The sequence below is a fragment of the Nipponia nippon genome, unplaced genomic scaffold, assembly GCF_047370975.1.
Source record: "Nipponia nippon isolate SJK-2023a ecotype South Korea unplaced genomic scaffold, ASM4737097v1 scaffold_9, whole genome shotgun sequence".
In the NCBI taxonomy this organism is placed as follows: domain Eukaryota; kingdom Metazoa; phylum Chordata; class Aves; order Pelecaniformes; family Threskiornithidae; genus Nipponia; species Nipponia nippon.
The window spans coordinates 22,794,332-22,806,778 of record NW_028262413.1 but is presented as its reverse complement, the minus strand read 5'-3'; the positions used below and the strand labels follow the sequence as shown (position 1 = coordinate 22,806,778).

Sequence of the window (12,447 nt, the reverse complement as noted above, 5' to 3'; positions counted from 1 at the left end):
GGGTAGCATCAAACTGAACGTAAGACAGTACAAAAGAAAAGTCCAAACTAAACTTTTTACACCTCCACATACCCCTTTTTAATATGTTATTTTGCACTGTGTACATGAAAACCAAAAATAAACAAAAGGAACTTTAGCCAAACTCCCCTTCCTCCTCCAGCTTTATTGATAGTTTAAAATTACATTTTCTATGTTCTAGGACTTCAATTGCTTTTACCATCTTACTTTAAAAACTGATTACAAGCAAATGAAACTCAGTTGTCTAAGTGATATAGTATACAAAAATAACATCTTGATTTCTGTGAAAATGCATTTATTTGCAACTCCTGAATAGCTCCAAATTGTATATGCTATGAGCACTGATGTCTGGGTTTCAGATTTACTTTGAAATATTTATTCAAAAGCTTCCCATTACGTTCTGTATCTCCAACGTGAACATTCATTGACTGAATTACTGTTACTTTTAAGTTTATTCCTGATTTCTCTCTCTCTCTCATGGCCATTAACAGGCATGTGCATCTTGTTTGTTTACTCCCACTCAGCTATATGCTCTAGGTAGGGCCTGATACAGATATTACTTGGTGTTAACAGCTACTGAGGTCAGACAATCCAAGGCCATTGTAATAAAATTAAAGTTATGAGGAAGTTTAGACACTTCCAGAATTTCTTTCCTCCTGCATAGGATCACTTCCATGTAACCCAGAGAGGGCTTCGCTGGTCTGACTCAACTCTTCCCACTCATCAATCCCTATTCACCAGTGGCACGGAAAGGGGGTTCTTTAACAAAGCATTATACATAACACCTCTACCAAACTAAACATAAACATTTTTGTAGTTAAATGCAGAAAGTTGATTTTTCCACCCCTTTCCTCCTTTTACACGGCAAGTAAAGCTCACTGGCCTGGGAGTAGCCTCTATCTGCCAACCTTTGGCCAGTGAAGAGGATTCAGAGAAAAATAATACAACCATCAATCAGAAAAAGGAGGGGCGACAAAGGAAAATAATTAGGCTGTAGCTTCAATTGTGCATTCCCGTGCAAGGTGCCCTGACTCGCCGCAGCGATAGCAGTTGACTTCGCTGGTCTTGCTGCAGTTGATGGCTACATGGCCAGTTTCACCACACCTGGGAAAAGCAAATAATTTTATTTAAACCATCCAAAACAGTTATTCAGAAAAGCAATCCTATTCTGTTAAGTACATTATCTACCTAAATTTCATGCAACACGAGTTCTGCCTTCAAGATTTCTGCTTCAGTGTTCCAGAATTCTTTGACATGAGGCAAGTTTCTGTCTTCACCAGAGCCAGGAACTGTTCCCCACCTGACCAACTCACACAAATGCCGTATATGCCAAAACCACCGTACATCAAGTACAGAAGTTTTAATTTTTTTTTTACTGTGTGTCAGGTTTTGCCTGCGGTTTAGCCTTGTTTTAAGAGTAATTAGTTTTAGCTCAAATGCACCACATTCTCTCTCTCTCCTTTCTCCACAGAAGGGAACCTTGGTGGGGGTGAAGAATACCACACTCAGGAACATGCTGTTTCTGGTACAGGCCTGCATTCGAAAGCCAGGCAGCATTTTGAAGCTGGTACTTCAAACTGATTTAACATCTGTTTCTATGTGCGGTTCCTATAACCAAGACATCTTAAGTGTATTCCTGCTGGGGCTGGCTGTGCCAGTCAGCTGATTTGTACAGCTGGAGTTTGTTAGTTCAAGCCTAAGATACAGAGCACACAACTGTAGTTTGTGCTATAGGCAAGTACTTTCTGTTACCTTCTGCAAAAAGATAAGGCCCTTTCTCCTGTACAGCTTAAGTGATTTAACATCTGCATTGTTCTGGCCATCTAGAGATGGGCATCAGTGGATCTATTACTTGACTTTGCTAACAAGTGTTTAAGTCTTAGTTTTGAACAACAGTAGATAACTGTTTAAAAACAAGCTACCTGGTCAAAGTTCAAGCTTCATTTCCTAGCCAAAATTAGACGCAGAATGCATCTATCACCTAAGTTACATTTTGCAGGTGTCTCTTGTCAGTTCTTACCTATAGCATTTCACTTTGGTGCAGTCTTTTTGAATGTGTCCAAACTCTCCACAAGAATAGCACTTCTGCTCATCTGCATGGTCACAGTCACGAGCCAGATGGCCAGGTTTGCCACAGTTGTAGCAGCACTGCTCTCTCTCCCTCTTCGGCTCCTTGCAGTCCTTCGCAATATGGCCACCTCTACCGCAGTTATAGCAGGCTTCCACAATAAGAAAAACATACCAAACAAGACTATAAAACCTTGGTAAAGTGAGATGTAGCATGCTTCTAATGAAGGACATGCACAGCTTGTTTCCAGTGAATTATGATCAGTGTACTGTATCCTTCTCTTCAACCACAGATCTCTGTCCATGTGATTGAAGAGATAGAATATTTAGTGATACTTACCATCCTCCTGAAGATCACAGTCCTTGGCAAGATGGCCAGACTCACCACAGCGGTAACAGATGTCCGGGAGAGATGAAGACATGAACTGGAAGCCTGCTTGAAACAGGTAACAGGAGAAAAAAGGCTTAAGGATTAAGTTAAGAATATTCTTAAGAGAGTTAATCAAGGACACTGCCAGCTGAATTGACAAGTTAACTTCACACTCAGAGGCCCCTGGCAAAATTCTTGTGCGGAGATAAGAACCAGAAAAATTTATTATCGCTTTGTGTTCTAACTTCTTCAGGCTAACAAAACCAGCTTTACACACTATTCAGAACAGCCGGCTAAAGATCCTACTGTACAAGTACTGAAAACCACAGCGATCAATCACCTCTGCCACGGCTTCTCATCCCACGACCACGGCCAATTCCAGTAGGGCACTCCCGAGCCCAGTGGCCAGTACGTCCACACTTGAAGCATTCGTTGCTGCTCATGGCTGCAGATTACCTGCCTGAGGAAGGAAGACATTTTTAGAACACCTTCCCCTCCCCAACCAAAGGCTACATTAAGTAAGATATTTCAAGCTTTCCCACCCTCCTGGCAAAGGCAATGAAAACCAAGCAGGACTGCTGGCTAACTCAGTACTTGCTTGTACAATATCTGATATGACTATTAAAAACCACTGTATGAGAAAAGTTTGTCTCTGCTTTGCTTAGAGTAAGGCAGCTTTGAACAGCCAAAGAAACAGTGCACTATGTATCTTTTCCTCTAATTAGTTTTTGTTGCCAGTCTTCACTCCAAAAACTTACAGAATGCTTAAGAGTGGGGAAAATAGCAGACCCCTTTAACTATTGTCTTACCAGCCTTACTGTTGTTCTCTCTTTCAGTAACGCACTTCTCCCTCATGCCTCAGAGTTAAACTCAAAAGCCAGCTTCGTATCTCTACAAACTATTTCTTCCTGGTAGTTGTTACACTTTCTCTTGAAGTGTCTGGCAGGCAGCTACTACATTTATTGACTAATCAAGCTTCATTCTGAAAGCTAACTGTAAGAACCGGCAGAACTAACCTATAGCTCAGGATACATACTTCACTCACAGGTTTACATGAAAGAAAATGTTTAAGATATTTGCCTTCCCTAAAAGACACCAGACACTTGCCAGATAGCTAGAAGGCTAACTTGGAAAACATCCTTAGAATGCTAGGGAAACATCAGATAGGCATGCCTGTCAGAAACAATATAAACCACTTCTTTTGCCCGTATTGGGGAATATAGGAATGCATTTCATTGAGGAGGAAAGTCAGTCTGCCACAGGCCACTGAAGCAGTGGTTAGGATGGAGTAGGTTAATCACACTGTGGTCACAGTACCATAACTCCCCTAAGCTGTAAAAGTTACGCAAGACTTCCAGAACTAGAAATAAAAGAACAAGGAAGTTAAACATTTAAATTGGAGTCTTTTTTTAAAGTGTGCTTGAAGACAAGTTTAAAGTACACTAGTTTAAAAATACGCACATCAAGCTTTGTTTTGATGAAGTCTCCTTAAGTTTAAATACTTCACATGCTCTCTCCCAATTCATTATTCTTAACTCAACTCTTAACAGAAGTAGAATAATTATCTGGTATGCTTGGGCAGTTTACCTGATCCCCCATCAAGATAATCCTCCTGTAACCCTATTTATTTATGTTACAGAATGCTTCCCTCCCATCCAAACCACCCAGCATTCCAGATTACCAGGAACATTCATGAGTTGTGTCCTGAAGAAAGCCACTACAGCAGCAGTACGAACAACACATGACATCAAGAAGGAACCAGAATTAGCACCCTGACCTTTAGCTCTTACATGAAGAATGTATATGTAAACATGAATTTTTATTTAGAGTTATTTTTAAAGTACTCCAATGTTGAACACATTTACTGTGGCTTTTTAGCCACTCCTCCCTCAAAACAGTTCCTTTCTCTCCAGTTATCTTCAGCATAGAAGTGACTATCCATCCTTCCAACCACAGCAGAAGCCTGAGAATTCAAAGTACAAGAGAGAGCAACTTTAGTATGCTGCTTCTGTAATCCCACATCTACCTTCCAGCTGGACCAGATGATGGTATTTCCTCTTAAAATGAAGTTCTGCAATGAAAGGATGCAAGATCTTAAACAGATGTTAACAAGAATAAAATAACTGGTTATCTGAGCACTTAAGAGATATACTTGTATTTTACGCATAACCCAGTCTTCTCTGCTTTATCACAGTGTTCAAGATTTTAAATTATCTTATTAGGACACCCGAGGGTGAAGAGCTGGCTCCTATGGTGGCAGCAGCTGGCACTCAGTGTGCTATTGTTTATGCCTGTTTTCATAGCAACCATATTGACACTGCAGAACAGGAAAAACACAAGCAAAGCCAACTGCAGGAGCTGGGCTCAGGCACAATAGTTGATGCTGCTTTTAATTTCAAGAGGGACAAGATGGGGTCTCTGAGTTATACAGCGAAACATACCCTTCATTCAACTTGCAACTCTCTTAGAAAAAGTCTTCACATTAAAACATTAGAGAACAGCAATGTAAGACTTGTTAAAAAGAGCCGAACAGTATGCCAACAGCTGTAACAGAACTGCAATACATCTTCAGAGATACTAACAACTACCAGACTTTCATTCCAAACCATGAACTTGAGACTACAGCATGAAGTGACAGGACTGAATGTTGCCGGCAGTTACCCATATGAAGAACCTGACATAACCAGTTAGGTTAACATATGGTAAAAGACAAATATTTAATAGATGAGCTAGACCTGCTTTAGATACACAGTGGAAAAGTTTTTCTACTAAAATTAATCCGTTGGCCTATAACCAGTCTGTCAACCTGCCAGTCAGGGTCAGGATCTGCATGATGGACAAAAGCTCACTACTCACTGCCCCAAAGGAATCTGAAAAGAGAAGTTTTACTTCTGATTCAGTGGCTTCCTTTTAAACTGCTCCTTCAAGAGGAAAACCTGAAGTTTCTTTTCTTCTGGTATATAGCAAATTGACAAAGTAAGATTATGCAAACTGAGTAAGAAATCTGAAGTCAAAGAACAGTCTCTGCACAACTACCCTTCAAGACTATTTGAGAAATTAAAGACTTTTATCTTCATTCAGAGGCCCCTTCTTCCCCTGAACGCAGAGATATTTGAAAGTTACAGCTGCCACAGAGGTATGATTACAAAGCATGCTACCCCATCTTCAGATACTTTAAGCACCAAACAGTTTGCCTGGAATTTCTCTTCATCAGTATTTTAATGTTTAACTTCTGCATTCTTCCTGTAAAGGATGTAAAAACTGAATACAAGTTCACCAGGTAGAGGTGGATGCAGCTGACACTGGTTTTACTTGCCCTACGTTCTAAGAAGCCTTACACAGGACAGAATTCCCCACTAGCGTAAACTGTTTTAAAAACCAATGTAAGGATTTAGTTGTCAGATAAAGCCAACAGCCACCTTTAAGGAGCAATATCCAGAAAAGGCTGGTTCAGAAGACAAGTCCTTAAATGGCTAGCCTCCAAGCACTTTGCACACCATTACATTTTTCAGTTACTTCCAAGAGGGGAGGAAAAAAAAAAATGAATACAACAAAAACCACGCAAGTTCAAATTCTCCTCTATTAGTCAATACTCCTCCATTTTGTCATCACAGGCAAGTTTCCAGCAGTTCCTTATATCTATCAAGGCCACCTTAAGCAAGCTCTCTGCAAGAAGGCTACTTGTTTATGTCTTCTTGGAAAGTTTTCACTCAATCACATCTATCAGTGTTTTCCACAGCTCAAGTATGTTCTACAAAGCAGCTTGCCCTCACCCCCACCTTTATATCCCAGAACTAGATTTCTACCTCACCAGGACAGGAAAAGTAATAATGGAAAATAAATTAGAACTGTGGCCTCATCTGCCATTTCTGAGCCAGGTCAAATTTTGCAAGATATACTAAGCCACTGCCTCATAGACTAGATTCCAAAACTTATGAAGAAACACAAGTCTAGTTGCCTCAAACCTTACCTTTCTACTAAAGAGAGATGGTAGTCATTTACCTGAACTCCTTCTACAGAGCTCCGTAACTGTAGTTTGAAGCTGAAATAAATCACTTTGCAGCTATTCAGCAAAACATTATTAAGCATGAATTTCAGACTTCAGCAGTAGGATGATCATACAGAACAAAGATCATGGGCTGAGAACAGCTCAAAGATCGAAGTGAGAGGTGACACCACAGTGGTTTCCTAGGTCAAATTTGAAGCTTTTGAGTGCAACTTTAGCACCAAACTTCAAAGCCTCTGTGATTCTTCTAGTGACAGACAAAACTTTGAAGTTTCTTGTATCAAACTTCGAAGTGGAAGATCATGTCTTTCTGTGTCTAAGTGTAAAGTTAATACACATTCAAAACTTTCAAAACAGGAAAGGTGCTATTAATGTCCAGTCTTCATGCACAAGATCCAACAATATCCAAGTCTGGTTTAGTAGCCCATCTAGACCTGATGATGGAAAGAACTACCACTAAGCTCCCCTGTAATGCTCCTTATTTGATGGCTTTTAGCCTAAATGCCCTCTGAGGAAGAAGCTTGTTTTAACAAGAGTAAAACTAACTTGGGCTCCTCACAGTAGAAAGGAAGCTGAACTTCACATCTAAAATTACTCACAGTTCTTCTGGATACTAGCAGTTCCTTGGAATTCAAAAGCCCAATACAACACAGGCAATTACCTTCATTATACTTACCAGGTGCTTCTTTTGATCTATAAGTACCACTTCAATTTGACATTTAATAGGACTTCAATCCTTCAATCAAAGGACAGACTAGATAAAAACCACTGCTAAAGCCAGCATACTTAAGAGATCTCTGGCAAGACAGCATATCAGAAAGGCAAATGTTGAGAAATCAGCAGTTTCTTTCCAGGCTGTTGGTGACCAACCTACAATACCACACCTGAATTTGACAAGCCAGCCCAGAGCCAGCCTGAAGATGGCGAAACCCCTAGATAATAGGAAGCACAGGTTTGCTTTCTTGTAAGATAAAGAAATGGGAAGGCAGAAAGGACTGCTAACAGAAGTGCCAGCATTTAGTTTCAAAAGAGAAGTCACAATATTACTCATTTAAGGAGACATGCTACCCATGAGAAGTTTTTATTTCCCGAGAAGCATGTTTCGAGAATTCTTGAACACAGGACACATGATTGTCACCAAAGCCACTCAGTATTCAGGTAGTTGAATTTCCACATCTGTAACTTGAAAACATGCTACAGAGAGTTAGCGATGCTCCCATCTCCAGCTTCTGTCCTCACTAGAAAAGATACAAAATTAAGTATTCTGACCACCAGGTAACAATACCCCAATTCTGAAAGAAAGTAGTTTGAAGCTTCAAGAAAACCTGCAGAAGTGGAGAGCCAAGCCCTACACTCCATTTGGGTCCCCTCAATACATTCCACAGCCAAGCTGATCCAAGAATGCTGAACATTAACTAACTCAAACTCAAGAACTTGGATCCCTACTCAGTGGCCAGAAGCCAGGTCAAAGAGACATCATGATTTCGATTAGACTAGTAATTCTTGGATAGCTTTATTGACACAAATCAGAAGGAGTGCAAAAGTTCATCAAAAAAGTGACTCTGTAGCACTTTCTGCCTATCTGCACTTGTCAATATAGAGTGGGAGAAACTACAGATTATCTACCAAATATGCACATCCTACCATCTTCCCCTTTTATTTTTTATTGCTATCTGTACAGTTTTAAACTTAAAGAGAAGTAAACAACATCAGCAACATGTGAACTTTTTAACATGAAGTTCAGCCCAGACATTAACAAAGTCAGTTTAAAAGAATGGTCGGTTAAGCCTGTAACTTGAAAGGTTGTTGCACAGCCCTGGTGAACTCATTTAACCTCTTAACGTTGAAGACAGATGCAGGACTGCTTCTCTAGGCAAGTTTGCATTGAGGAAGAAAACATGGACTAGGCAACCCTAACACTGCGTGGCAATGGGATCTTACTAAGTGCTGAAACGAAAATAAAACCCACTATTAAGTTTAATAATTCTTTATGACGATTCTGGATACTAAATGAGTAACAGCGGTTACTTGAGAACTGCGTCCGACAGGAACTTAAATAAAAGGCTGCTCCACTAGTCTGTGATCTGTAGATGTCACAGGCTGTTTTTCCTATCCATTTATAGGTCACATTTGGATTTGGAGCAGGCCACCATCCATGCCTGTGGTCGGAGACAAATAGTTGCAACACCTCGACCCTCTTGTCTCCGGCGGGGCCTCACACGTGGGGCAGCCACGTGGTGCGCCCCGGCCAAGGCCACGCCAGCCTCCCCACTCGGCCACAGCACAGAGGAGTTTAGCAGAGATTTGAAAAAAATAAGTTAAAAAAAAAAAGAAAAAGAAGAACAAACAGTTTTAGTTCAGCCACCTTCCACCCAGTTCACAAGATCTTCTTCTCCTCCCTAAACTTGCTGCAGCCGCTCACCCACGGGGAAGTTAGTCACGCACCCCAAGCCGCGCATGAAGGCCGGACCAGGCGGTTCCCCCTCCCCACGCCGCCGGGCCGGCCACGCGAAGCCTTAACCCCGGTACCACACCGCCCTCCGCCCCCGCGCCGCAGGCCCAGCCAGCGGGACACGTCGTCGCAGCCGCCGCCGGACCCCTGCCAACAGGCCCGACCGCCGCCACCGGCCCGCGGGCTCAGCAGAAGACTGCTCCGGGGTAGGGCCAGCCTGACCGAGCGGGCCGCGATAACTCACCCCCGCCTCGGCGCCCCGGCCTCCCTTCCCCCCGCGAAGCGCAGGCTCCCTCAGCGCCTCCCGGAACCCGCCAGAGCCTGACTCACCCGCCGCCACCGCCCGCCCTCGCAAGGCCTGCAGCGCCCCACTCCCCCCTCAGCGCTCCCCATTCACCTCCCTCCGCCCTCCCCCAGACACCCAGCCCAGAGAACGGCGCCCGAGCCCGGTCGGGCCGGTCGGCGCCACTTTCCCGCGCACTAGGCCGGAGTGCGCCAGCGCCATCATCCCTCCGCGCTCTGCCTTCGCTCCCCACCCTCGGCCCCAGCAGCTCCCCTCGCCGCCGGGGCTGGCCCAGCAGTTACCTGTGGACGCTCGCCCCCGCTGCGGCAGCAGCCCGCCCGGACGACAGTAGGCCCTGCTCGCTCCGGCTCTGCCCGCCTGCTCCCGGCTCCCTTCTGGCTGCGCCACACGCGGTTTGCACACGGCCCCACGCGCTCTCCCCCCAGATCACCCCGCCCCTCCCTACTACTCTGCGCACGGCTCACTGGAGTCCACCTTTCAGCCAATGAGCGCAAACCGCTTTTCCGGCTTGGCCAATGGGAGTTGCAGACGGGGGCACCCAACCATCGCAGTCGAAGGGTGGGCGGGGCCCACCGCCCGGGCCTCCCCGCTCGCCTGGCTGCCAGCGCCGGGGCGGCAGCGGCGGGAACGCGCTCGCTTCGGGCGGGGTGGGGGGCCGGCCGGCCGGCGGCTGTTCCCAGGGCGCCGCAGGACGGAGCGGCCGCTGCCAGGCTGCGGCACCTCCCTGCCCTTCGCGCTGTGACTCCCCACCCGGGCAGCTCCAGCTTCCCCCCTGCGGGCCCCCGCCCCCGTGCCGGGCGCTCCGGCGAAAGACGCAGCGCGCGGAGCTCCGCCGCCCGCCTGACGCCTCATGGGAGAGGGGACGCCAGGCTGCCCGCTGATGCGGCAGAAGGCGGCGGCAGGGAAGGACGGCGCCGCGAAACGCCGTGTCAGAGCCGCCCTCGCTGCCCCCCCGCTCCGCAGTCCGGGTTACAGTCCCGCGGGGGATGAGAGAGGCGGGTTTGCCGCCTTGGGGAGAAGCAGCTCGGCCCCACGCAGAACCAAGCGGAACGGCGCTCCCCGCCACTGGCTGATCGGCGGGAGCGGCCTGCCCGCCTCCCCTGCCTGTCTCTCATCGCCTTGCCCGCTCCGCGCAGCCTCCTCCATGTTAGTCCCAGGAGAGCAGCTCGTCCCCCGCACCCCAGCTCCTCCGTCCCACGCCGTAGCGGGCAGCCCGCAGGCTCCTTAGCGGGCACCCCGGCCTCGGGGCTGCCTCTCGGGTGTCTCCGCACGCCCCGGCGACACTTGGCTCGGACGGCCCGGAGAGGCGGCAGCCATCTTGACAGGAGGGCTTGGCTCCCGTCCTGCCGGTAGCACTAGGAAATGGTGGACAAGGGGATGGGTCACGCTGGGTTCGGTGGTGGCTGTCGCGACATAACCATCGATTTTTGCCAGACTCCTGTAACTATATTAGTGCTGATGAGGACACCAGTTAACAAGGCTTCTGATATTTTCACATATTGCAGCCAAAAGATACAAGGAAAATGTTTTTTGAATTACTGAACAAACTTTACTTTGTGTCTTACACAAATCTCATAAATAATATTACTACTTAGTTTAATACTCAGCTACGAGGATTGTTACCTAAACGCTTTCCCGTTTGCCTAGGAACTTTGTAAACGAATTAGTGACTAAGTACTGCACCAAAACCACTTCTGTGTGAATGTGCTAGGAAGTACAATGCACTGGAAATATCCACAATTACACTGCTCATCTGGTTGTCACCGTTTTGTTTAAAATTCCACCATTTCAACTTTATGTTGAAATGTCTTTCCCTTCCTGTCGGTTACAAGAGCAACAAAGCCCCACCGGCCCCTGGGACTCGGGAGTGAAATGTCGGTGCGAGGCTGATCGTGGAGACACTGTGGATTGACCTTTCCTCAAGCTGTAAATCTAATATTATAGCACTATAGTTAGGTTTCTTTTATTAGAATATGAGTAACAACGTATGTCTTTTCCTTCGTGTTGTTAAGTGCAGTTCATTTAAGATGGACTTTACTTGGTTTTATTTGTATTTTGTGTGCTGTATTTGCATGTCTGTGTTGTGTGTTTTGTAATATGCCATATTTTCTACAGAACTGAACCAGGCTGGATTGCATCAGCATCGAGGTTTGATAAGGAGACGAGCCTTTCAGGCCTATCTCTGCATGTTAAGCTATAGTGTCTCACTACAACTTTTGCCAACTCTCATTCTGGTATTTGTTTTACAGCAATGTAAAAACATCAACATTGCCAACAAGCTTTGAACTCATAATAACATTTCTTCTAATTAATTAATTTTTTCATCTCTACTGTCATACTTTAGCATAATTTTCATGGCCTTTGGTTGCCTCGGCTACATTACAATCCTGTTTGCAAATAGTCATACTTTTAGTTTTAATTACTACTGTTTTCAGGTGATAAAGGGAAGAAAAATAATGTGTGTTGCTAAGGAAGTGCTCAGAGCTTCTAAATCACGAGTGTGCCTACACTGCATTAAAAAAGACAACCAAACAACAGATCCATGTCACTAAGAAAGAATGCAGAGAGAAAATCATATATCCTCAAATTTTTAATCAAATCTTTACTATTTTTAAAGCACTAGAACCTGGCTTCTGTATTAATTTTTGTAACAGGACTCAGGAATTTCAGACTGACAAAACAATTTTAATACAACTTTTCTAACTCTTCCTTGTGTTTGCTGGTTGTATTTCTGGTACTGTCCATGAGGCTAGGAAACTGCAAGCTTAATCTTGGTGGCTTAATCTGGTACAGCCAGTAAATTCCCCTGAACAAAAAACTTTACTTGAAGGAACTTCAAATTGTATCCTGGACTGTCTCTCAGTTGAAATGGAAATAGGGTGCAACTGTGTGTGAAAAGGCATTGCTCAAGAGGTGTTACTGTTGGTGACAAATCAATTAATCATCCTCTTTAAGTGTTCTGCCTCAAATACAGTTCCAGTGTTCTTATAATATAGGATATTTTTAGCTATGTTTCATTGTAATAGATGACATTTTCCCCCAGCAGATAATAAGAGAGTCTTCTAACAGCATTTGGTTTTTGTACTTACCTCAAGAATTAATGTGGCTTGTTGTATCGTAAAGCTTGCAATTCTTGTTTTGCAGGTTTCTCTTTGATATTTAGGCAAAGGGTAGTCTTGCAGTTAAAGAACAAAAGTGAGAGTCATGACGTCTGTTCCTGGCTCAGTTGG

The 12,447-nt window shown here is 44.8% G+C and overlaps 1 protein-coding gene across 11 annotated transcripts; it reads right to left on the bottom strand.

The window, feature by feature from the left end:
* Positions 1–143: 143 nt before the first annotated feature.
* Positions 144–10,541, bottom strand: CNBP (CCHC-type zinc finger nucleic acid binding protein). 11 transcript variants are annotated; one of them, XM_087744771.1, is made up of 6 exons: positions 9,499–9,614; positions 4,482–4,526; positions 2,796–2,915; positions 2,427–2,521; positions 2,039–2,241; positions 144–1,122 (listed from the first exon to the last, which is right to left on the bottom strand). In XM_087744771.1, exons 3-6 carry the CDS (start codon positions 2,896–2,898, stop codon positions 1,005–1,007), a joined length of 519 nt encoding a protein of 172 aa, XP_087600897.1. In that variant the 5' UTR covers positions 2,899–2,915; positions 4,482–4,526; positions 9,499–9,614; the 3' UTR covers positions 144–1,004. The 11 variants fall into 11 exon arrangements, with proteins under 11 accessions (XP_087600897.1, XP_087600902.1, XP_087600900.1 ...); XM_087744776.1 differs by having other exon boundaries at positions 2,427–2,518; positions 9,499–9,610; XM_087744774.1 differs by lacking the exons at positions 4,482–4,526; positions 9,499–9,614 and adding an exon at positions 10,397–10,541.
* Between the last annotated feature and the right edge of the window lie 1,906 nt (positions 10,542–12,447).